Source organism: Electrophorus electricus, chromosome 7 (assembly GCF_041902795.1).
Source record: "Electrophorus electricus isolate QZ-2024a chromosome 7, ASM4190279v1, whole genome shotgun sequence".
Classification (NCBI taxonomy): domain Eukaryota; kingdom Metazoa; phylum Chordata; class Actinopteri; order Gymnotiformes; family Gymnotidae; genus Electrophorus; species Electrophorus electricus.
Window position 1 is genome coordinate 7,260,001 of NC_137503.1, and position 26,506 is coordinate 7,286,506.

At 36.7% G+C, this 26,506-nt stretch overlaps 2 protein-coding genes across 3 annotated transcripts; both read left to right on the forward strand.

Moving 5' to 3' along the window:
• The first annotated feature begins 525 nt into the window (after positions 1-525).
• Positions 526-6,927, forward strand: zranb2 (zinc finger, RAN-binding domain containing 2). Of its 2 annotated transcripts, XM_026998873.3 has the most exons (10): positions 526-764; positions 1,491-1,543; positions 1,762-1,870; positions 2,187-2,269; positions 2,363-2,439; positions 3,813-3,956; positions 4,065-4,213; positions 5,126-5,185; positions 5,578-5,730; positions 6,048-6,927. In XM_026998873.3, the coding sequence occupies exons 1-10, from the start codon at positions 709-711 to the stop codon at positions 6,100-6,102; spliced, it is 939 nt and encodes a 312-aa protein (XP_026854674.2). In that variant the 5' UTR covers positions 526-708; the 3' UTR covers positions 6,103-6,927. The 2 variants fall into 2 exon arrangements, with proteins under 2 accessions (XP_026854674.2, XP_035380535.1); XM_035524642.2 differs by having other exon boundaries at positions 5,578-6,927.
• Positions 6,928-7,045: 118 nt separating this feature from the next.
• ptger3 (prostaglandin E receptor 3 (subtype EP3)) lies at positions 7,046-13,816 on the forward strand. Its single transcript, XM_026998877.3, has 2 exons — positions 7,046-9,171; positions 10,185-13,816. The coding sequence occupies exons 1-2, from the start codon at positions 8,323-8,325 to the stop codon at positions 10,524-10,526; spliced, it is 1,191 nt and encodes a 396-aa protein (XP_026854678.2). The 5' UTR covers positions 7,046-8,322; the 3' UTR covers positions 10,527-13,816.
• The last annotated feature ends 12,690 nt before the right edge of the window (positions 13,817-26,506 follow it).

Genomic DNA, 26,506 nt, shown 5'->3' on the forward strand with positions numbered 1-26,506 from the left:
CATAGCACAACAGCCTACAGTGCTGCACCTTTGCGCGTTGCCATCTAGGCATTTAACAGCTAAGGATGACAACAATTTAAAGGATTATGTGATCATTTTTGCAGAGGCTGATTTCTACTCAATATCTAACATTGAACACGAGTATCTAATAATGTAATTTAAACAATAAGAGCATAAGTAAGTCTACGTAGCATTTATGCTATCTTTATGACTGTAATTGAACTGGGTAAAATAATTATGTACAGTACTCCTCTATACTGTAAACTGACCAAGCTCCTTGTTGAATAAATAAATAAATAAATAAATAGATAGATAGATAGATAGATAGATAGATAGATAGATAGATAGATAGATAGATAGATAGATAGATAGATAGATAGATAGATAGATAGATAAATAAATCGCACGCGTGTCCCTCTATTTTGTATGGCGCTGTTCGCCTTGAGGTCTTTCGATACGTAGTCCTCAGTGAAAGTGTCTACGTCAAGCGCCTGTATGAAATACGTCGACCCCCCCCCCCCCCTCCCCGACAAACACACAAACGTTCAAATTAAAGAATCAGTTCGCTACGCGTGGTATGATTAAAATAGCAATATACTTTAAACTTGAACGTTAACAAAATTGGGATAATTAATTGCAGAAATATTCATATTCACTAGCTATTCTCTTTCTACTGCATTCTCGCGGGCAATCAGTCAGAAGACAAAAATGTCTGGAAAGAGTTTTAGGGTGAGCGATGGAGACTGGATTTGTCCCGATAAAAAGTAAGAAAAACATATATTTTAATTTCTTGACGTATTATCAAACAACTGTTAGTTGTGTGTGCAAAAAGTAAATTTAAAATTTAAAAGTAAATTTACCTAAGCTATTACATTTTAGTTAGCCCCAAAAGTTAGCTATGCTAGCTAGTTCACTCGTACTTTGCTCTGAAAATAATGGCTAGCTACCATGTATTTCGTAATTTCGCTGCTAGCTAGTTGGCTCACTAGCTAAATATATAAATAGCTAGTTAACGCTAGCTGTGTACTATTTCACGAGCTGTTTTTTTTGTTCACTATTGTAGACTCGTGCGTCAATAGTTTGCTAGCTAATATCTAGCTAGCTAACTTGCATGGCCAACGAAAAGGCTAGGTTAGCTAACTAGCATAGTTCATTAGTATTTGGGGAATTTTTCCAACTAGCCAAGACTCAATCCAACGCCTGTTCCCGATAACAGTGTACTAACTAGGTTAGCTAGCTAAGAGTTTATCCACGTTAAACGAGATGGATATGGAAACGCAGCAAATACTTGAATCGGTGCAAGGTATAATTTCACCAGGACTATGTTGGGTTGCTAAGTATATAGCTAGCTGACTATGCTATTTCGCAATGCTAGGTTAACTAGTTGGTTACTAATTTGCAAACTAGACTTGGTAGGTGAAGATGGTGGGCTAGACTGCTCAAAATGTAAGAATGACTTATTAGTTTTGCTTGTCCTTTGTCCATTCCAGGTGTGGAAATGTGAACTTTGCCAGAAGAACAAGTTGTAACCGATGTGGAAGGGGTGGGTGACTGTATACATGGACAACAGAAATCGAAATTGCTAGCTCACTATTACGATAGTTGTGTCACTGTAGCGATATTTAATCGCATTTTCTATAAATATGTATTGATCAATACATGTCAAAGAAGAACACATGTTCATACGTGGGTGATATGTATTGACAGTCATAAAGTCTTGTGAGTCCTGAACTGAATGTGTTCTGGGCTGCTGTTGAACAGAGAAAACTACAGAGGCAAAGCTGATGAAGGCTGGGGGGACAGAAATTGGGAAGACCCTGGCTGAAAAGAGCAGGGGACTCTTCAGCGCAAACGACTGGCAGTGCAAAACGTGAGTTCTTTCGGGAGCAATGATGGGATTAAATGCTAGAAAAGTTTAACTTTAAAAAAAGAACCCTGTACAGCCTCTTACAGGATCTTAAAAAGAACACTGTAACGGTTGCGTCTCTTGCTAATTGAGTTTTTAAATGTTATGATGAGTGATCTTTGTACGCTTAATTTTTTGCCAGAAAATAGAAGGCCCCAGGTTTTATTTGAGCTTTGTTTCAGGTTTCACTAACCTATATTGTCAGCAAGATTCTTTGAGTGGTTTTGAATTCTGTTTAGCATTGCTGTTGACAGTGTTGTTCTCTGTTTTATGTTTGCAGCTGTGGTAATGTAAATTGGGCCAGAAGATCAGAGTGCAACATGTGCAACACCCCTAAATATGCCAAACTTGAGGAAAGAACGGGTATGTAAATGAGAATACAAAATCGCATAGTTTACTTTCTACATCTATCAAATTCTTAACACCTCTTAGTAAACCTTGGGTTATTTTTAACAGGATATGGTGGAGGATTCAATGAAAGGGAGAACTTGGTGTACAATGAACGAGAGGAATCTGATGGAGAATATGACGAGGTCGGTGTTTTTGTAGTGCACAGTCTGTTTCACAGTGATATGAGAATTAGGTATTTTAGGTTGTGTTTATATTTGTAATTTGGTTCCCTTGGTTTGGACCGAAGCAGGTGGTGTTTTTTTTTTGTTTGTTTGTTTGTTTGTTTGTTTTTTTAGTCCTGGTTTTTTAGTCCTGGTTCACACTAACATATTTACAGGATTTGTTTTAATGGAACCAAAGCGGCCAAGTCTTAACAAACCATTAATATGATAACCCTCAGCAGCATCACTAGAGGCTTATCAGGACATTATTTTTATACTGATTTGATATCCTCAAAATTCATGGGGTGATGTATCAGCTAATAGAGCTGTTAAATTTGGGCTTTGATTGGACCTGAATCCTTCAAACCTCAATTGGCCCCTGTGTCAAAAAATAGGCTCTGAGGAGTCAAACCATGTCGGGTTCTGTTAGAGTATGTGGCTAATCAGCTGTACAGAACTCTTCCAGTGGTGTCAACTTAGTATTGTCAAGAACCTGGCTGTAAAACCCAAAGCTTTATAATGTTAGCACTACTGCTGAACTCTCTAGATGGTTTATACAGGAAAGCAAATGTGTAGACTTGTCACTTTTCCATAATTTCTTACATTGCACTTACTTATAATACTTAAAATGTTTTTTTTTGGCTTTCAAAACCTCTTGTCCTTCTTTAAGGAAGACTTAAGTCATTATGTAATGTTCTGAGCATGTACAGAGACAGTGTCACTCGCAGTAAGACAAATGCAGCTTTATTAGAGGACACACTTGGTACACAATCAGAATCCAAAGTACTTAAGACACAGTCTTAATCCAGAAAAGCAGACCATGGTGCAAAACAAAACAAACAGGGAATGGGCAAAGAGAGTAAGCCAAAACACAGGTGGATATTCAGCAAACCAGAAGCAACAACCATAATAAATGGCTCAGAAACGTAAAACAGGATGACAAGACTTCGTGAAGACTGAACATAAACATGGGGGTTTAAATAAGAGACTAATACGATTCTGGTGGGTACAATAACAGGTAGGTAATTAACTAGTTAGGGGGTGGAACCAGAAGAAACCATAATAAGAATACGAGGAAACAAAACCAAGAAGTAAATAAACGCGGCATTGCTGTAGGAGCTACGATCCCGGGGGGGGGGGGGGGGGGGGGTGTACATGACACATTAAGAGGTCTAGTCTTGAATCCTCTGTTGGCAGTAATCGTTTATCTTAAAATGAAAGTTATGGAATTAGTCAAACTAAGAAACAAAATGTACCAGAAGTTTTAGGATTAGTAGAAGAGGGTACAGAACGTACAGTGGAGCTTGAACCAATGTCTTGTTTTAACTATAACACCTTTAACTTCCCCCCTACAGTTTGGACGCATAAAGAAGAAGTATCGTGGAAAAAACAGAAAAGAGACTGAGAAAAAAGCAGAACCAGAAAAGGATGAAAAATATGGTGATGAGGATGAGGATGATGAGGATGATGATGGAGATCTGTCAAAATACAAACTTGATGTAAGCTCAGAAATGGATAGTTAAGACCTAAATAGATCATACTAATAGAAATACATTTTAAAAATCTTAAATGGGTTACTGGGGAAACTTCGTTTTAAACCCCATTAGGATGATGATGATGATGATGATGCGGATTTGTCCAAGTATGACCTGGATGCCAGTGATGAGGGGAAACCCTCAGGGAAGAAAGCAAGTGCCTCTGGCTCCTCCCGCTCCTCCTCTCAATCCTCCAGCTCAAGCTCACGGTCCAGGTCCAGGTAAAAGGGTACAGGTCAAGGGTAACTCCAGTCAAAATGTCAGTATCAGTTCAAACTTTCATTCAGATCTGTTGTAAAATGATCTCTGTCTAATATTTTACACACTTTTTTCCTTTTCAATATACCTCAGTTGACTTTCACATGGAAACACAAGGCGCATTTATTTCAATGTTCCAATGTGCCTTTTATATTATCCACTGTTGGTAAGATTTATTTGGTGGGGGAAATGGAATCTGACAACAGTCCTTGACCGTTATATTGCAGTGCTTCCAAACACGGAGACAACAATGGATGTGTACTCATTGGGAGTTCTGTTTTTGTAAAGTTTTTTTGTTTGTTTGTTTTATACTCACAGCAGTTGAGTGAAGTTAGAATAAGCAGTTGGCAATTTGGCACCAAAACACTATTTGTTACAGTTTCAGATTGTATATTTCTTTGCTTGACAGACACTGTCACTCCTTTTTAAGTCGAAGTCAAATTTATTTATATAGTGCTTTCTACAACACATGTTTTCACAACACAGCTTTACAAATGTAAGGGTCCAGGTCCCTAATCAATCCAGAGGTGACAGTGGCGAAGCAAAACTACTTGGTTTTGAGGTAAAAACCATGGGAGGACCAAGATTGAAGAGGGAACCCAACCTCCTTGAGTGGCCCAGCTAATAAACAGTCTGTGTTTTATTACATTGTTTCCTCCCCTAAATACTTCTTACTTTAATAATTATTCTGATTCCTAATGGGTTCTTTAAACATGGTAGGCATTTACCAAAGAGAGGGGGAGCATTTTTTCCTCACAGTAACCATGGCAGTGTAAGTGGAAAGGCAGCAGGTGCTCTCTTCTCTCGCGTTAACCATTGAGCAGAGTACCTTTTCATTTGGTGGGGGAAAATGGAAATGTTGCTTTGTTTTGCAGATCCCGTTCCAGGAGCTCGTCCGGTTCCAGGTCACGCTCTCGCTCCAGGTCTCGCTCAAGGTGAATGAGGTGACATGCACTCTCCATGGGAGAGAGTGTATGTGAACTGGCAGTGGTTGCAGAAACCACTTTGGATTCAGCCAAAGAAGCACAAATTCACTGGATCTAAAAGCGTTTTTAATTTTGAAACTGTCAGTCGAACAGATCAGTAAAGTTACTTTTATTTTGTTTTGTCTTTCCACTGCCAAGTGTTCTCCAGTAGCACCACATATTAAAGGCATCCAGCACCAGAGATTTCCTATCTAATAGACAAGTTTAGTTTAGAGAGGTGGATACTATAAATACAGTAGCTGTTCTCTGTCCTCTGTCTATTTAAATCCCTTTGGTACACTTTTTGAGTAACTTTGTTATATTTCGTTTACTGATGAGAGTGCCTACTATTCCTTTAAAAGATCCAGCTCCCGCTCTGGCAAAGACTCAGCTTCACCAAGAAAGAGATCTCGCACACCATCACCATCTCCTGAGAGAGGCCAGAAGAGGAGTCGCTCCAGGTCATCTTCTGGTGGCTGCAAAAAAAGACGCTCTCGATCACAGTCGTCCGAAAGGTTTGGGTTTCTGTGGTGTAAAAAAGATTGGTCTACTGGTGTCCGTTTTCATTGTGTCACACTTCACAAATGATAAAATTTCTCACTTATGAAACAGCTCGACTGACAGGTGTATAGCAAAAATGATGGCGGAGGGGGGAGCAAAAAAACACGATACTGAGTTTATGCACACTTGGAGAAATTGATGATTCATATATCTAAGCTGGCCATGGTGTCTCTGTCTCTGTCTCTTTTTCTCTCTCTCTCTCTCTCTCTCTCTCTCTCTCTCTCTCTCTCTCTCTCTCTCTCTCTCTCGCGCTCTCTCTCTCTAACTGTAGACGCCGAGGCTCTTCTGGATCCTCCAATTCTGGCTCAAGCTCGCAAAAGAAATAAGAAAAAAAACTGTCTTAAATAAGGAAACAGGTCTTTCTATAACTGCATGTTGTGTTTAGAAAAATCACAAACTGTGCTGTTTTAAGTATGAGTGTTGCAGTTTTTTTTCCATCATAAATCCTAGCAAACAATCTGCCTTTCTGACCATTTAGGCTAGATGAACCCTAAACAAGACAATGTAGTTCCATATTGGCGGTAGTTATACAAATTGGGGGGACATTTATTGCCATTTTAATGGTACATCCATTTTAGAAATTCACAGATCATGATGCACAGTGGGGTTATTCCATGAATGAACTACAGCTTTATTTGGACATGTATACTGCTGCTGGTTTTACACATTCTGTGTCTATGGTCAGTTGGGACAGCCTTAAGAGCTGAATAAGCGTTACTGGCTCTGGTCTGTGGCAGCATCATTTTGAGAATAGCAGAGAGGTTTTGTTTTTTTTTTGTTTTTTTTCCCCCCTTTTCTTTCAAGCTTTTAACCACTTCATCTAGTTGTATGAGGTACAGGTAAGTATGCTTTTATTTTTGTTGATAAATGTCTTGGCCAAATTGATTAAATTATGTGAGGATTTTGAGTTAATCTTCAGTTTTCTGCAATGACCTGAGATCAAGATTGGAGTAATTCTAATTTTAAATTAATTTGCAAGTTAGGCCAACATCTCTTCAAAGTAAAACTATCTAGGTCTATAGAATTCATTTGTTAAAAAATACTTCGGGCATATCAGATATTTTCCTCTTCAGGCAACATTTATAGAAACTTGTTTACCATCAATTGGAACTAAATGGCAATGTGAATTAAAAAAAAAACTGTTAATCTTATTTTTCTTTCTGTGTGACAAATCTTTGAATGAGAAGTGGGTATGCATTCACCAGACACCTGTCATGTAGGTATACTTTTTAGGTATATCTTTAGAGATCTTTTTGGATGCCTAATACACTTTTTCCAGCTGAACAACCAAAAACGTGCCAATGTTAATACTGTTAAATGGGTTGCCATTCACACAATAGCTGGTTAACTGGTCCTGTGACCAGTGACTACTAGGGCAGAGCATGGCTATTAAATTGTGCATGCCATTGGACCTAGTGAATTGACCAGGGAGCGTAGATGCAAGGGTGGCATTTCTAATAAAATAATTAAATAGCGCCAGATGGTAGAAATATTAACTCATGTAATCTGCATTGGAATTATAATTACAAACCTACTGGAGTGATGGCCTACATTAGAATACAGCCGATGGCTTTGTTAAATGCACTTTTGTTTTTCCAAGTTGTTATGGACTAAATTGGAAGTGAAAAATACGTCATAACAAGTTTAGTTTGTATTCGCGAGGTCATGCACGCGGTGACATTACAAATAAAAGATTCGTAGTTTTGTTTTACGCGCATATCGTTTTGGAAGAGTTGAATGTTTACCGCTAGAGGGAGTCGTTGAGCCATAATTCAATGCGTCCTTTTCTAATGTAACCAGCTTTAAAGAGAGATAGTAAGCGTTTATCGCCCTCGTGCATCGGTGTACAGAAATGCATTAACATTCTCGCAAATGTTCAGTTTTAATTTACGTAACTGCAAATCCACTGATCAATCAATGTAATAACATGGGTATTTGACTTTGCAATCAAAAGATGGTTGCTGTAAACATGCATTCACGTAGCAGTTGTTAAACTGTGGAAGGTTTGTTTCCTGTTCCAAAGCATAAAATATGATTATTTTTCAGGACTGGTTAGGCCCCCTTGTTCCAGTACGAACCTCATTACTCCTAGTGTAGTGCTGATATTGTAACAGGATGGCGGTCAGAAGGAAAGCGCAGAGTTGTAACCGTCACAAATAGGAATAACATTTTATTATTCTCCACAGGGATTAACTGCAGTGTACTCTGGTCAAAGATGTAGAGGTAATAAAGGTTTTCAAGGAAACATGTTTGGCAGTGGTATTTCAGCTGTGCAAGCAGTTTGCTTAAATTATAAGTTTTTGGCCGTCTCGATTTATACGTAATATTATTTTAATCATGGTTTAACTCTTCTGTTAGGCTACATGTATTGCGTGTGGTTTTATTGGATCGTACAATAAACTACTTTAGATTTCCACAGAGAAGTCCCGCCTCTGTGTCTATAATCTTAATGCGCGTTCAAACACTTCTCCACAATCTGGAGACTGGGTACACACGAAGAGTTTGGCAAGCCATATTTTAATCACGACCATGATCACCGAGGAAGGATGACATCCAAATGTAAAACCGATTTGCCTTACAATACTTCCACTGAAGCAATGTGGGAGTCTAACGTTTCCAAGTCTTTGCGTGACAACAATGCCAACAGAAGCACCAACTGTGGATCTGTGTCCGTTGCTTTTCCTATAACTATGATGGTTACAGGAATGGTTGGGAATTTCCTTGCAATTTTACTAGTTTGTAATTCATATAGGAAAAGGGAAAACAAAAGGAAGCAGTCTTTTCTGCTCTGCATCGGATCTTTGGCATTGACTGACCTGTTTGGCCAACTACTCACAAGTCCTATCGTTATTTCGGTTTACAGAGCAGGGCTGAAATGGGAGCGCGTCGATGAGTCGGGAACTTTGTGCGCGTTCTTTGGTGTTTGCATGACCACCTTTGGGCTATGCTCACTTTTTTTAGCCAGTGCCATGGCAATCGAAAGGGCTTTAGCAATCACAACTCCTCAGTGGTATTCAATAAACATGAAACCTAATGTGACTAAGCAAGTGCTCGTCACTATTTGGTGTCTAGTTTTATTTTTCGCCTTATTGCCCGTTGCCGGCGTTGGGAAATATACTTTGCAGTGGCCAGGGACATGGTGCTTTATTAGTACTGGTGACAGAGATGTAACGGGAAATACGTTCTTTGCCTCTACGTTTGCTATATTGGGGATATTTGCGCTGCTTGTCACTTTCTCCTGCAACGTTGTCACTATCCGTGCATTGGTCGTGCGTTGCAAAATGAAACCAAACGCATCCCAGTCGTCCAAGCAATGGGAAAGGCTAACTACAGAGACCGTCGTTCAGCTGATGGGAATCATGTGCGTTCTGCTCATATGCTGGTCGCCTTTACTGGTATGTATAGTAAGCTTTACACCGAATAAGCGCACATATAAATCAGTTACAGCCTACACTTTAAACCTGTGTATCAGTCCGAGCAATTTAGTGATTGGAGATCGTGTCAAACGTTATTCTGTTCTAAACGTCTTTGCGGTACTTTTTTTAAAAAAAATTATATTTACTATGCTTTTAAAGTATTTATATTGTGTAGCAGATTGTAATAGCAGCTGGCAACACTTGAACAGTGTTCGACTCCTGCCGGTTTCCGTTAGGACACTGAATGTGGGTTGAAGCCTGTCTTTGGATATGACCAGACATTTTACAAAGTGTAAAATCCTTCCTATTTTCTTTCGTTCTACCAAGTTGCTAACGAACGGTAGTTGCACACGTTATGTAGGCTTCAGTTTTGTCCGTTGTGCAGCAAACCAGCTCCAACATGAAACCGATCTTGGTTTGTTCTGAATCCTGCCGTTTGTCATGTTGACATGATTCACGTTGATGCATCTATTCTATATGTTGCTATACAACCTAATATTTGCTATAAATGTTGATTTTAAATCTCAAGAGATAAGCAGGGACTTCATCAAATGCAGGGGATGTGCATCAAAGGAGCATATGTGATATCAGATTATGAAACGAAGAAACTGACCTAATAAAGTATCAGAATCGATGGCAGATACTTTCAAATAATGACAATGCAATTCTTCATATCGTGCAGAAAGAACCCAAGTACTAGAATATAAAAATGTATATTCTGATTTTAACCTGAATGACCATAGTCTGGCTCAGTGCAGTTATGGCTTATTCCAAATGTCAGATGCATAACTTTTGATTAGATTAGAAGTTGAGCACATTGTTCTAAACCACTAAAATGTGTGGGAAGTTGTATTAGTGATTTGATATGTACCTTCAAGGAATAGCCTGTTGCTATTATTTAGGCCTATGTTTATTAGTCGCTATTATTTAGAGGTTTGTTTACCCTGTTACAATCTTGTGCATTTTTCATGCTATGAATTCTCTTTTTGTAGATACTAATGTTAAAGATGATCTCCAACCATACATCTTCTCATCAGTGCAAGTCAGATGTCACTCTCCTGCCCAGTCAGGATTTACAGATGGACTGCAACTTTTTTCTAACAGCCATACGGTTGGCCTCTCTGAATCAAATTTTGGACCCTTGGGTTTATCTGCTCCTCAGGGAGATTCTGCTGAGGAAATTCTGCCAGATGGCCAATGCAGTGTCCAACTGCTCACTGGATGGACAAAAGGTGACTTACATTGTTCCGGATTATATAATGAAGGAGGCCATTGAGAGAGACGAGTCACAGAAACTGTCTTCTCTTGACCCTGGTGGAAGTGTACAGCCATGATAAGTTATTTATATACTATTTATATAACACTGTATAAAAAAGTTTATTTAAGAAAAGGACAGTGAAGTGTTTAAGATAAATCTAATAGAGTCAACATGCACTTGGTTCTGATTGGTAAGATTTGTGAATGGTTGTGTGACCATGACATAGCATGCAAGCAGTTGACCCTGTTTAACGGCTTGAGCTGACCTGCCATATGTGCATGGTTATGAATTACATATGTGAAGCAAACACTGCAGTCAGAGACATTAACAGCTAAAGCTGTATAGCAATACCAGAGAAAAACAGTTTTCTGGGGTTCAAAGGAAATTCTGAGTGCTGTTCATTAAACACCAGTTATCTGTAATGTAGTTAAAGCATTGCTTTTTATGGGCCCACTGTTTGGAAAGTAAATAAAGAGCTTTAATTTCCTGATTAGGATATAATTTGCCATATTATTTAATTTCTTTGCAGCAAAGCACTGAATGGTCTCAAACCTCTCTACACCAATCCTATTTTTATCTGCTGTTATGACAAAGGAGAAGAATTACAGACATGATAGCTATAATAAGATAATGGCATCATAAAATTGGGTGATCAGTTAACTAACTAAGGTACATCTCACAATGAACCTCTTGATGTTCGGCCAGTGTGACCTGTCTACCAAATTGTATTAATGAGTTCCTTCATTACTGCTTTCTGAGCCACCCAGTACCCATGGTAACCAGGGCTCATAGCTTCAGAAATGTAGTCCTTACACTTGAAACTGTTGCTTTCATAGTGGAGTTCAGGTCATGTAGTGCCCATATTTGACCATGCCACACATTGATATAATAGACGCCTTGTCTCATGTGATTTAAGCCTGTGTGTATTAGTGTGTTACAGTATTATGTTCTTCCACTGCACTGAAAGAACTCTTCATAAAACAATCAGTAGTTACACAGTCAGTCAAATTGCTAGAAATAAAGAAACAAACCCAGAAGTAAAAAGTGCCTTATTTAATATTCCTTCTTGTCAAAAGACAGAAAGTCATTGCTCTAGTCATGTTGAGGTTGCTATTATGTATGATTTAAGAGAATTGTGTCTGCAGGAGACATTTTTGTGCCTTTTGACTACAGAGAGTACTATTATAAAATTCAAAATAATTCTGATGTCCGTATTTGATTGTTGATTCTGATTCCAAAGGGATCCATTTTTTTGTGTTGGTAATTTTACAGCCAGTACACATAATTTTGTTGCATCACACTGTGCAATAAAGTTGTTTTCATACTGAGATTTCTGTGATTACTGACATTGCTAGCTGTAATTAGCTGCAAAGTGAACTATTAGCATTCAGTCGAATCAGCATTCCGTAATATACTTGGCAATACTGAGAGGTCTAAAGGCCGTAATTTCCTGGAAATAAAACAGTTGTGCAAAACATAATGGGTTATTAATGAAAATACACCATTCATGCTGTACCTTCTCAGAGTTACACTTGATATGGTCTTATGGTAGTTTTCTCACAAGTTCAGTTCTTTATTCACTACCCTGTAGTGTCTCCTCTTAGACGAGCAAAATATGGTGTCTATTTCCAGCTGTAAATGATTGTTATAAATAAACATGTTCTCAAAATCAAACATAAACCACCCAAAAACAAGTCATGATGACCATGACACAAAAACAGATCTTTTTTATTTGCTCCACTCCTGTGAAAAAGTGGCATTTCCTATCTTGTGTATAATGTCAACATTATTTACATATGTGCAATATGGCCTTTCCTAAGCATTCGCATATGATTTCAAGGATATGATTATTGAAATTAAATGGATATGGATATGTGTCAAGTCTTAGACTCTAAATGTCCTAATTCATTTTAGATATTACCAGCATAGGTATACACAACTTTATAGCAGGAGTAAGAAAGTGCAACATACTATTTATTATATACATTCATAATATTTCATTTATAATAATACTGGTCAGTTTAAATTTTGAGCACTTACTGTTAAACAGAGCATACATTTGCATACATTTATCAGTATGATACTGTCGGTGCTGCTTTGTATTTGAACCCATGTTGTTGTTGTTGCTAACACTTGTAGGTGGTGAACTACATGATATAGAATATCCTCAACTATATCATCATTGAATTTCTCATTTGAGAGGTTGATGTACCAGTTTTTTAGTGACCTATTCAGTGCTTTGTTAGTTTGAGTGCTGCCATGCATTTAATGGTATATATTTTAAGACGTAACATTGTGTTCAAAGGTATACATACATTTAATGAACAACAGCTGTTATTGTAATGCATGTATTATATTGAAAGGAGTCATAGACCAATTTATTGTTTTACCATCATGAGCTCTTATTACCAATTATTATTTGGTTGATAATTTTGTTCCTTCAAGACACAAGGGAGACATTTAATACAATTACTTGAAAACCACATGGTATGCTAAACTGTGATATTTATGAGCCAAACTATGAATACTTGCCATTTTGTATTCATGTTAGTTTGGAATTATGTATCCAGCTGAAGAATGTCTGATTGTAGTATTGTTGTATTCATTATTACATAAAAGTCTACACTGATAATGTCTGTATATAAGCAACAATGTTCACCATGGTTCTTATGCATGTATTAAAAAGTGTTAGGCAATGCTTACATGTAAAGCCACCAGCAATGTTCTGTTTCGAAACCTTTCCCCTAGTGAATAAATGTTAGATAACTGTTATGAGTGCCACTGCTAAGTCTTCAGAATATTTTTTCTTTAATGTACAGGGACTAAATGCTTTTTATGTGCATACGGATAATTTCTCACACCATAAATCCTATGATACTAAGCATAGGGACATGGTTCTGCTTAAGTACATGATAAGAAGCATTTGGAAATGCTTGCAACTGTTTGCAAAGTCTGCCAATTTGTTTTAAGCCATCAGTCAGTGTTCATGGCTTTTACTGTGCCTCAGATATATGTCTGTATTCTGTGCTGCCTGAGTATCTACAGGGACAGACTGTATTTCAGAATGGGCCTATAACTTATTTGAAGATTCATTTAAAATCCCATTTTGAGCATGCCAATTAAAACATTGCACAATAACCATAAGTGTGTCTGTTATTAAAACATTATAATATTCTGAGCTTTTATTTTGTCTTAGGATTTTATGATGTTTATTGATGGTGATCATATTAAATTGTAATTGTGCTAAGTAGAACTGACTTCTAACAGTTTAGGACACTTATGGATTAACATGTCAACATCTATATGCTTAGTCATTATTACAGCATGTGCTGCTTGTTCAGCAAAATTAAAAATAGCCTGACGTGACACTCGAGATGATGAAGGCCATTTGTTTTGCGCTGTTTCTGTGTTTGTTTAAATGGTTCTTTGTTATGCTTAACACTTTACATCGTGGTCTTTTGTTTTTGAAAATTCAGTGTTCAGAAATGTAATTCTGTTCTTTTGGTATTTTAATGTACTATACTCTTGGGAAAATATCTTTTACACTCTGAAAACTGACAAATGCTCCTAATTTCCATGCTTCCTCTGACTGATAAACATCTCTTGAACAGATAACCATACCTGTTCTTGCTGTGTGCACTGGTTACATAACAAAGAACTGCATGTGCCAAATGTTTGTCCTTTACTGAGTCAAGGAATAATATCCAATGAATCACAGTCCATTAAATACATTACAATTAGTTATTTAAAATGTGACCTAAAATCTACAGTCATTTAATCAGGTAAACCCTAAATAGTAGCTGTATTATAAATAGTTGTAGCACTTTTACTGGTGCAATAACAAACCTCTTTTCATATGGATAATCTTAGGGATATGTATGTGGTGAATTAACTGACATGAACCCATTTTTCTTTTAAACCTTTAATCACACATTCAGGAGTATTAGAATGTAATTCTAGTCTCATTCCAAATGTTAGTATATAATTTATTTTGCCAGAGCCAATTCTGTTTGCCCATTACTTTAAAGAAAGCCATTTAAAACTATTAGAGACATTAGATTCCATTTAGAGAATGTCTTTACATTCAAGAGTGGATAGCAGAGACTGCATTGTCCATTAGCGGATATACTGAAGGCTCACCTACTACTGCAGTTCCCCATAATGCAATTGACTAATGTGCATAATGGTTTTCTGAGAATTCTCTGGAGTTCTTCTATTGTATTTGTACAAGGATGCTTTAGCAAGAAATCATTAATAAATGAAGTATAGAGACTGTGCCAGCTGGATATGATGACATTGAACATTATTATGAACCTGTATTATGAATACAAATATGTAGATTGATTAGTTTGCCTTTGTCATTGATTTGGTGGAGCTATATGTTTTGACAGAATGTCACTGTCTGAAAGTGCTGCATGCAAGTCTTCCAACCACAGGCATACTTTACCCAGGCTAAGCATTTCTGTACAGGCACCTTCACAATGCTTTCATGATTTAAACATATACATTATGGATTCTACAGTAAGTTGCAGTAGTTCCTAAAATAGATTTTATCACCAGCAAACTATTGCTGATAAGATCACCTTTTACCACAGTTACACACACACAATGATCTGCCATTTCTCTCTCTCTCTCTCTCTCTCTCTCTCTCTCTCTCTCTCTCTATATATATATATATATATATATATATATATATATATATATATATATATATATATATATGTGTGTGTGTGTGTGTGTGTGTGTGTGTGTGTGTGTGTGTGTGTGTGTGTGTGTGTGTGTCATGTGCATAACTACTATTGAACAGTTTGGAGTCAACATTTTTCTAAATGGACACATTATTACTGCTAAACAGGCACATTCTTGCAGACTCAAGTCTATCCCATAATGTCTACAAGCTCTCATGTGGCAAATCCTGTGGTTCTCAGTGAAAGCCATATTCTGTCATATTGATACACTTGTTTGGAGGCAAAGCCAGTTAAATTAGGTAAAAAATTACTGAACACTGATTCCCACTCTGACCTCAAGCTGTCCAAAATAGACCATAGATAACAGCTGACAGGCTATTCATGATGTACTCAAATAAGGAAAACTTTATTATTAGGTTGTCATCTTTGCTGTTTAAGGAAGCTTTTATGTCATAGGATATTACCAACAGATACATATCTCTTTCACTGAGTTTCATGAGGAAGCTCTGATAAGTCTTTAATGCAACCAATTTCAGCTGATTGTTGTAAGGGCTTCTGGATTCAGTCTTGCCATCAGTAAGTGAAATTACTTCATTGGGTGTTCATTGGGATTCAGGTTGGGAGAATAACTTGGTCAGTCAAAAATATATGACATTTTGGCACTGAAACATTTTTGGCCTTTTCTTGTTTTAAAGAAATACTCCAGTGTTAAACACATTTCCCTTAAAAGTGTGTTTCAAGTCATTTTTTCAAAACGTGCAAGTTATTGCTCATGTTAATTAACAATATGCTAGATGGTAGATAGAGATTAGATTGAAAACACTGAACTATTCCTTTAATAGTATGTTTCAGGTCATCTTAAGTTCATCCCTTTTTGATGTTCATTGACAGTCATGTATGCCCATGCTCCTACAGATAATGCTTTAACTCTTCACATTTTCCTCTTTACATCAGTGTAATAACAGATTAATCCTTACCTCTTCTGGCCATGATATTTTATCCCAGGACTCCCAGGCTTTCAAACAAACTGTATAGTTGTGGCCAAAAGTTTGAGACTGACACAAATTTTGGTTTTCACAAAGTTTACTGCCTCAGTTTTTTTAGATCCTTTTGTCAGATGTTTATATGGTATAGTGAAGTAGAATTATGAACATTTCATATGTTTATTAACTTTTTATTGAAAAATACATCCAGTCTAAGCAAAGACTTAATATTTCCAGTATTGACCCTTCTTTTTTAAGACTTCTGCAATTCAACTTGATATGCTGGATATAAGCTTCTGGACAAAATCTTGACTGATGGCAACCCATTTTTGCCTAATCAGTGCTTGGAATTGATCACAGTTTCTCAATGGGATTGAGATCTGGGGAGTTTCCTGCCCATGGACACAAAATTTAAATGTTTTGTTCACCGAGCCACTTGGTTATCACTTTTGCCTTGTGACGTGGTGCTTCGTCATGCCGAAAAAAGCATTATTCATCACCAAATTGCTCCTGGATCGTTGGGAGAAATTGCACTTGGAGGAAGTTTTGATACCATTCCTTATTCATGGAAGTGTTCTTAGGCAAAAGTTTGAGCAAACCCACTCCCTTAGATGAGAAGCAACCCCATACATGAATGGTTTCAGGATGCCTCACTATTGGCATGACACAGGACTCATGGTACCGCTTACCTTTTCTTCTCCAGATGTAATGAACCCCAGGAACCACGCTCAGCCCTGCACACCTACTTCTAGGATACACCTATGATCTGATTCGCCAGAGTACTAGTATGCACCTGATCATCGTTCTCCTCATTACTGCCCCCTACTTTAGCTCCCCTCCCTCGCATTCACATTGCGAAGTATTGCCAAGCTTATGTTGCGTACCAAGTGGTTCAGTTACGGTTTTGTCTTACTGGTTTTCGACTCCTGCCTGTGTTTCAGACCTTGTCTCCTGCCTGACCCCTGGATGCTCCCCAGACTCTGCCCCATGTTATCAACCTTGGAACAACCTGACTACGAATACCTGCCTGACCCCACTGATCTGTTTGATTTAACAAATAAAACCTCTTGCAATTGGATCCTCTTCCTTGTCTTCCTTCTCAATTATTTATCCAGATGTCCCAAACAGTGTGAAGAGGGCTTCATCAGAGAAAATAACTTTACCCCAGTCCTCTGCAGCCCAATACTTCCTGCAGAATGTCAGTCTGTCCTTGAGGTTTTTCCTGGAAAGTGGCTTCTTTGCTGCCCTTTTTCACATCAAGCCATCCTCCAAAAGCCTTTGCCTGTACATGCAGATGCACTCATGCCTTCCTCCATTCCTGAGTAAGCTCTGCACTGGTAGCTGCATCCTCTTAGTACCCTCTTAGAGAGGGTAATGGCACTTGCTTGACTTTCTTGGGCTCCATGAAGCCTTTTTCACTCCAATTGAACCTCTCTTCTTGATGTTCTTGATGATTAGATAAATGGTTGAATTAAATCAGCTACGTTGTCTTCGTTAACACTTTCTCCTGAGCTAACGAACAGTTCACTGAAATGATGTTAGCAGGCCATTTTGTGGCAAGGCTGAAATGCAGTGGCTGGAATGCAGCAATTTTTGTGATTAATGTTCATGTCAAGGAATGACTTTGCAATTAATTGCAATTAATCTGATCAGTCTTCACAATCTAGAGTTAATGCAAATTGCCACCACAAGAACTGAAGCAGACAACTTTATGAAAACCAAAATTTGTGCTACTCTCAAAACTTTTGGCCACAAATGTACATGTCATTTCTGTTAATAGGGCTTACTAGTGGTAAGCATCTAATATAAACTATCTAGGAGCATGCTGGTGGATTATTCTCTTTATTGTACTCTATGTGTACATCCTGAATAATGTCAACAGTTTTTATGATTAAAGGTTGTATTTGGCGATCCGGTACTGTGGTCTTTGTGGGCTTGCATGTTCATTGGTGCATTGTTGCATCTGAATGATATATCAAAAAATTCACACACCTTAATTTTGTCTACAATTGATTTTTCAGACTCACATTGGCCCTTTTTTTACTAGCACTGACACTCATTTGGTCCAGCAACAAACTCTGGATGTAAAGGACAACTCCAGAGATTTTATTGGCTTATGCACAACAAAAAATCACAGAAAGTGAACTGTTACCCTCAGTCATTAAAAGCGTAGTGTGCTGGAACACAGAGGTAAAATAATGAAAATTGTCACGGTCCAAGTACAGACTACACTACAGTAGAAATGTTTTAGATACACATATTTGAACTTGATTTATGCAGTAATTATTATGTATGACAGATTCATTTGAGTCATTTGTGACCAGAGAGCTAGCTCAGGCCACATGTTTATAAATGTTGTAAATATTCCTTATTTTGCAACTTTAACTAACATACTTTGATGGGCTGTAACCCTCTAGTCTTGAGTAAAAACCTCCCTGATGATGAACAACATGTTAATAATCAATACAGAGACAACACTAGACAAACTCAGCATGATTTATAGGCTTTCAAGGTGGTTTGCGTTTAATCTATTAAACTAGCTAAGTTAATTGGATATGTGGAAAGTCAACATTTTTAGTCTATTGCACTGAGCAAGCAACTACCTGGCCTAATGATCAGTTCTTGCACTGGCAGGGTGCCATGGTAACAGCAAAATCTGCTGAGGACAAAAATGGAAGCTCTCTGCCCTTTAATGGCTTCAGAGTCTTAGATATACCAAATTAATGTGTATGTTCAGTGACATCATAGATGAAACACATTACATCTAGAACTTGCAGTGTTGATTTTCTGTCTAGTAACAATTGATAAATTACAGACATCAGGGTGATAATTCTTCTCAAACAGGGATCACAGTACATTAGCATAAATATTTGGAGTGTACCATCAACTTACCAGATTATATCAGACATTACATCAGACATGCATCTCTGCAAAATAATAGTATGCTTCATAGATATGTCATATATCACCTAAACGGAGCAGTCTTCATTACCCAAGCATAAGAGAAACCTCAAAAACATTATAACTTTCACTCATATAACAGTTTTTCTCAGGTGATGGTCAAGCCATCAGTGTATGTTGTCAAATTAATTACATAAGAACTAAACAGGAAACATGTTTGCATAACAGTGAACACTCGTCACTTGGACATTAGTCTCCATTCCTAATGGCCTTTTTGCAAAAGACACAGTGATCCTCTAGTAACACAAAGATCACAGAAAATGTCTGATCAAGTAAATGAAAAACAATGACAAACAACAAAAATAGCTGAAAAACAGCTGCTAAGTACCAATCGTAAAACACTTCCTCAAACTGGGCTCAACTTGCAATTGCTTAACCACTACCTGAAAATGTAACTGTAACCAATCAACAAACTATTACTGGTCAATGGCCAATATTATGCAGTCATATGGAACAATGTTCCATTCCATCACGTATCTGCAGTGAGAAACTGGTTTAGTGTTCATCCACGCATGTCTATTGAATTTCTAACTTGATATTCTCCATTACTGTAATCCTACTGAGGGATCCTTTCCTGCTGGAGATGAAAAGTGTATGATCACAATCCCTTTGATCAAATGCAACTTTCAGATGCTTAGACTAAGACATATAGGGCAATCACAACATCAGACTGCCAGGGCTAGATCAGATATGCCTGGCGATTTTTCCCAAGCTGCATTGTCATGGGAAATATTCTCTGTGTTGTTGATGAACACATGTGGTCCAATATCAGGGACAGGGTAGATCAGACAGAGAACAGCAAATGGCAAACTTTTGTCTTGTATTTTGTATAATATTACAGTATTTTTAGTTTGATATTTTGTTTTCAATTTTAAGAAAGAAAGAAAGAAAGAAAGAAAGAAAGAAAGAAAGAAAGAAAGAAAGAAAGAAAGAAAAAATAAGCAATTAATGTCTAGTCCAACTAACTTTCTAGTAAGTGTCTTTTAGACATGTAGTTAGGTTTCTGCCTGTAAATTATTCATGAATGTTTGTATGTGTTAACTGTTGAACTGCTGTGTGTTACTGTTTCAGTGAGTTATGTATTTTTTGCAGTTTATATTTATTGTTTTTATTGCAGTAGAGATTTCTGCAGAGAGGATGAGGAGCTTTACAAAATGTGTAGTGTTTTATATGCTGTGTTACACTGGTAGAGAATGTGGTTACTGTTTTGACCAGTGTGGTTAAGTGCCTGAGAAAAACTGTAAGGTTAGGTTTAATGCTCTCCAATAAAAGGCAAATATTGAAAGGACTTTTACAAATGACTGACTATCATTTCTGCAAGATTAGAATGCATTAAAACTACTTTGTATAGTCATTCTACAACTACAGAGCAATCAAGGGGCACTTAATTTTCTGGAAGCAAGAACAACAACAAATGAGCTACAAAAAGTTTTTTTTTTGTTAGTAACAATTATTATATTAAGAATTACAACATTAGTAAAAAAAACAACAACAACAACAAAAAAAAACTAATATAATTTTACTAATGTCACTGTTGTACATAAATCTGCAGTTATGCCGTAGTTTGTCTTCATACAAATATAACAGACGTGTCACTTTGTCAAGAGAGTTGTCATCCTTGAAGTACTGTTGGGTATTTGTAAATTGAGAGGCATGTTCTATAAATGGTATTAGTAACACATTGAAAGGGCAGATGAGGTTCCATCTATCTTTGAATCATTTCTGATTTTTTGTTTTGTGTTAAAAGATCAACTCATGGAAAGATCAACTAATGGAAAGATGTTCTCTCAGCAGAAGTTACTAAAGCAAATGTATAGTTTGTGTAAATGACATTCTAGAACATTAGAATCTACATTTCTGGCCTGTTTTCTTTAGGTATTGATTTACCAGTGGCCTTTACTTGCAAATATTTATTTAAGAGTATTTAGGGTAAATGATTGCAGATAATGGGCCATTAAACCTACTAATTTACTGCTAATGTTTCTCATCTTGAAAACATTCATTCATATTTCATGTTTGATCCATGTGAAGCTATGTTCTATTCTCATATGTTTTACAATTTATATTTTTAAGACAGCAATTGCCAAAACCTGTAGATTAGATTGGTGGGTAACACCTGCACAGTAGGGATGTTGACAGTAAACTGTTTGCCTAAAAGCAAGATTTTTTGACCATGTGAGGTCATAAATCATCATAATCTAACTCCGCAACAACTGTTTCAGATTACTCCTTGGTTATACTGGCCTCTCACATTGACATATGTATAGTCTTTTCTCTCCCTTTTACTCTCTCCCTCTCTAAAATTGATTAATATATTCTCCTTGGTGAATTTATTCATCCATGTATTCATATATTCATCCTTGTATTTTCTACCATTATACAGGGATAAAAATACAACCCCTTGGCTATGCTAGGCTCTCTCTAGTATGAAAATTAAATTAATTTTCTCTCCTCTTCTCTATATGGGTAAAAGCTTCTCTCTCACTCTCTCTCGCTCTCCTCTCACTTATACAGACACATACACACACCATAGAAAGCAAGACCCCTCACACACTAAATAATCACACATCTATCTTTCTCTTTGTCTCTTTCTCTATCTGTCTCTCTCTCTCACACACACACTACCTTTTATTTATTCTTTTTTTATTTTGATATCTTCATTTTTGTTTCAATATTGTCATAGGTCGCAGGTTTCAGAGGTGTATTTCTGTTTACATATACCAAACTATACATCAAAACACAGGAGCGCATGCATATACATGCATCCCAATGCATAGAGGTACACCAGCGAACCACCACACACCCTCAGCACTTCACTTGATATACCACACTGAATCCATCCCACAAACACGCCATCATTTTTGTAACTTGGAACATTCAAGCAATTGGCACACAGAATAAACATCACCTAATTTAGATGCAGATATTTGTTTATTACAAGAAGCCCATGAAACAACATACCACAATTTGTAAATCACCACAAATTAGCCACATCTTCTCTGCCAACCACAGAGGCATATACATTTTATTTACAGTTTTTCACAGGTGCTTATCCACTTTGGTTAAAATAGTAATCCCATTCTCTAACCAGTCAACACAGCCCGCAAAACACTAACACATCTTGGAAAACTCCTTATCCTCTCTGCAAATCTCTCTACTTCTATCAAAATAATAAATACATACAATAAACACAATAAAAGATTTACCGTAATACATCAGGATGTATTACAATTACATCGGTACACACACATTTTGCCTACATTCTCATGTTGTCATGATTATGTTGCTCAGAAAACAGTCCAGAAAAGGTCCAGAAAAGTGAAACACAAGAATGAGACAACACATCTTCATTGTAAGTACAGTAATTTTACTGGGTGTTATACAATATAGTACTGTAATATGGTACATATTATTGTAATATGGTAATATGGTACAAAATACAAGACAAAGGTTTGCCACTTGCTTTTCTTTGCCTAATATACCCTATCCATTATATTGGCTCGCATGTGTTATCAACATCTCAAAGAATATTTTCTTGGTAAAACACTGCATAAAAAATCTTTGGCATACATGATACACCCCTGGCAGTTTGATGTAGTGATTTCTCTACATGCTTTTAGTCTTGCCATCTAAAAGTAGCATTTGGCCATGTACTTTCCATCACCAGGCATAAAATATTTCCTCAATAGGAATGAAGAATGGGGAATATGTAGGTAGAAATTCAGTAGATGGACAAATTCAACTTTATTGTCATTACTCGGTACAAGGCAACAAAATACAGTTGGCATCTACCAGAAGTGCAAATAGAAGCATAGTGCAATTACAGAACAGTGCATGTAGTAGTGTTGTGCAATTACAAAGAGTGCTGTAGTAGTGTTGTACAATTACAGAACAGAGTGCATGAAAAAGTGTGTAATGAACATAAGGGATATATATATATATATATATATATATATATATATATATATATATATATATATATATATATATATATATATATATGAGCAGAATATATGAAGAATGTGAGTATAGATAGATAGATAGATAGATAGATAGATAGATAGATAGATAGATAGATAGATAGATAGATAGATAGAAAATATACACACAGTTATAGTTCTAAATCCATATGTATGCATATAAACATATTCATAACATACATATCCATAACATATATAGTAGTATGTTAAATTAAGTTAATAGGTTGTAAAAATACATAATGTATAAACATAGCCTATTGCTATACATGCTATAATAAAGAATAAGAATCCTATTAATATACATTACAGAGTGGAGTTCAGTGTTGAGTAAATGGGTAGTAGTTATATAAGTGTGGTCTATTAGTGTAATCTATAGGTGTAGTCTATGATGTAGTCTAGAGGTTTATTCTATAGGTGTAGTCTATACTGGGGTCAAACTGTTCCTGAGGCGAATGGTTCTGTAACGAATACTCCTGTATCTCCTCCCAGAAGGTAGGGGGTTATACAGTATGTGGCCTGGGTGAGAGGGACCCCTGATAATGCTGTGTGCTCTGTGCACACAGCGCTGATGGTGAAGGTCATTGATGGTAGGTAGCTGGGTGCCAATGATGCACTGAGCAGTCTTCACCACCCTTTGTAGGTCCTTCCTGTCAGTGGAGTTTCTGTATCATGTTGTCACACAGTTTGTTAGTACAGGATCGACGGTGCAATGGTAAAGGTTTGCGAGTATATGAGGGGATAGATGGTCTCCTCGATACAAAATAGATGTGTGGATGATCCCCAAACCAATCGTTCACTGCAGATGCGTTATGGAATGGAACATTGTTCCATATGACTGCAAAACATTGGCTGTTGACAAGTAGCAGCCTTTTGACTGGTTTACAGTTAGATTTGCAAGCAGTGGTTAAGCACTTGCAAGTCAGCTACAATTTGAGGATGTCTTTTAGTATTGGTAATTATCAGCTGCAGCCATTGTGTTGTGCTTTTGCTTGCTCAGACACTTTCATGTGATCATTGTGTCTGCTGTTTTGGAAAACATCCTTTATGAATGGATACTGATGTGCAAGTGATGAGAAAGGGTTCACTGTTGTATGTTTCATGTTTTGCTCTTATGTATTTGGAATGGACAAGGATGGCTTGGACAATTCAGTTTAGCACCTGAGAAAAACAGTAATACCACTATATTTCAGACCTGGAAGGACACTATCATCATAAACATAAACATTAGTAAATAACCTATCACCACTGCAAATATCACACAGAATATCAGAATATCAGAATATCACACAAAGGCTATACAGCCTTTCTGATGCTCCAATGATAATTTGTGATGCAAATATGGTCATTGACCCATATTTGGACAAGTAATTAGAACAACTAATGCACAAAATATATGTTCACCTCTAATACTCTTGCTTCTTTCGAATCAGTTTCTCCACTATATTTTGCTTGTCAAACATAAAATCTCATCCTATCACAGTGAGCGACCTTGCTCCAGTCTCACTCACATGGAATATAATTACATCCACAGATGGTGTCTTAATACATCCCTACTAAAAGATCATGAATTTGATAGTTATATCAGAAGAGAATGTGCATCCTTCCTAGAAAGAAATTATTTCTTGAAACCTCACAAAACATTGCTTTGGGAGACCATTCTTAGCAGCAAAATAATATCCTAGTCCTCAAATAAGTAGAAGAAACATACAGAAAATCAAAGAATTGGACAAAATAATGAAGAACTCCACAGAGAAACCCCAAAATGAACTAAGCCAATACAAATGACTATAATGAACTCAATTCATATTAAATCAACTGAGACATGAAGATTTTGAATATAGTAATACATCTGGAAAGTTCTTAGCAAATTAAGTGAAATGTAACAAAGTAAAAACAAATGTAAAACTATGTAAAGAATAAAGAAATATGTCTGTGTTATAAGGGTCCAGGGCCTGGCTCTGTGATGGGGAAGACGTCTGAGCTCATCACACATTCATACATGCACACACATGCACAGACAAATCTATGCAGTACAGACAGTGAAGGTTTTTGTAAACAGCTATAGTTTAATACATTAATGTGTTTTTGTTTGTCTGTGTTTTTCTTGTATTATCATTCAGTTATTGAATTATTGATGAAATGATTTATCATTATTGTTGTTATTATTAAAGTTGTTGTGGCTGTTGTTGTTATTACTTATTTTTGTTTAAGAAACAAAAACAGCTAAACAAAAGCAGCACAGCTGAGTCTCTGAGAATTAAACCCTACTTGTTAAATTCTTACCCACCATTAAATCAAGCTTTTAGGGTATGTTAGGTTCACTCAGAAACTACTGGCTGTGTCGAAATGAACAGCAGACTTATCACTTGTGAATTGTATTTTAAATTTCTATGAACCAAGATCCTGCCATTGTTGGTTTTTTTGTTTTGTTAGGAGAAACGGCACAGTTTCTCTGCTAGCCTTCAAAGCAGCACTACAGTTATACTACAACTACAATTATTATTGTTGATGTTCTTGTAATTACTAGTATTGTTGTTGTTGTTATTAACTTTTATATTTGATTTTTCCTTTTTTCTTTGTCATTGTTGGTATCCGTATGTTTCATTATTATTAGTATTAGCATTGATTCATGAACTATATTTTACCACTAACAGTCTTTTGTTAGAGGGGAGTGGTGGCAGGCAAAAAAATTATTTGACAATTTTTTGCATAGTAAATGCTGGAAGTATACTAAATTATTTTCCAATGATGATACATTTTAAAAAAGAAGGTGTCAAAACATTTGCTTAAAAATCTGACATTTGTTTTAAAAAATGACTTCAAAATTTGACAACCTTGTATGGAAAATTTGACAACCTTGTATGGAAACCTTGTATATGAGCATCTGCCAAATGTCATAAATGTAAATGTTTACACCTATTATGAATAGATCACAGCAAAGCTTTCAAATTCCTCCTTTGTCTTTCTGCTGTTACAGCCATTTCATTTAGCCCAAGTCTGTTATTTGGAAAGGGGAGCTATTTAGTTTCCAGGAAGTGATTAGAAACAACTAATAATGAACAGAAGAGGACATACCGTTGAAATCAACAGTTCAGAGGTCAAAATTAACACTAGGCTCCAGTGGGTGCAACTAGATGTTTTCCAATGTGATGGTAACAATTGCAGTTTCATCAGAGCACTGCCAGGGCTTAATGAGTGTGGAACATTGAAAGGCCACAGTAATATAGACTGCAGGTTCAGCATATGTTATACCTGCCATGGAACCCGTGTCTGTCTGTAGGTACTCACTGTTTTGTGAGCAACAGAATCATGAAAACATGAGAATGTAGGCAAAACTTGGTCTGAGCTGGTGAGTCGAATTGGCTGTGTAATTAATGTCAATACATGGACTCAATCCTTGGAAGTCATTTGACCTGAAATTGCAAAAAAAAAAAGAAAAGAAAA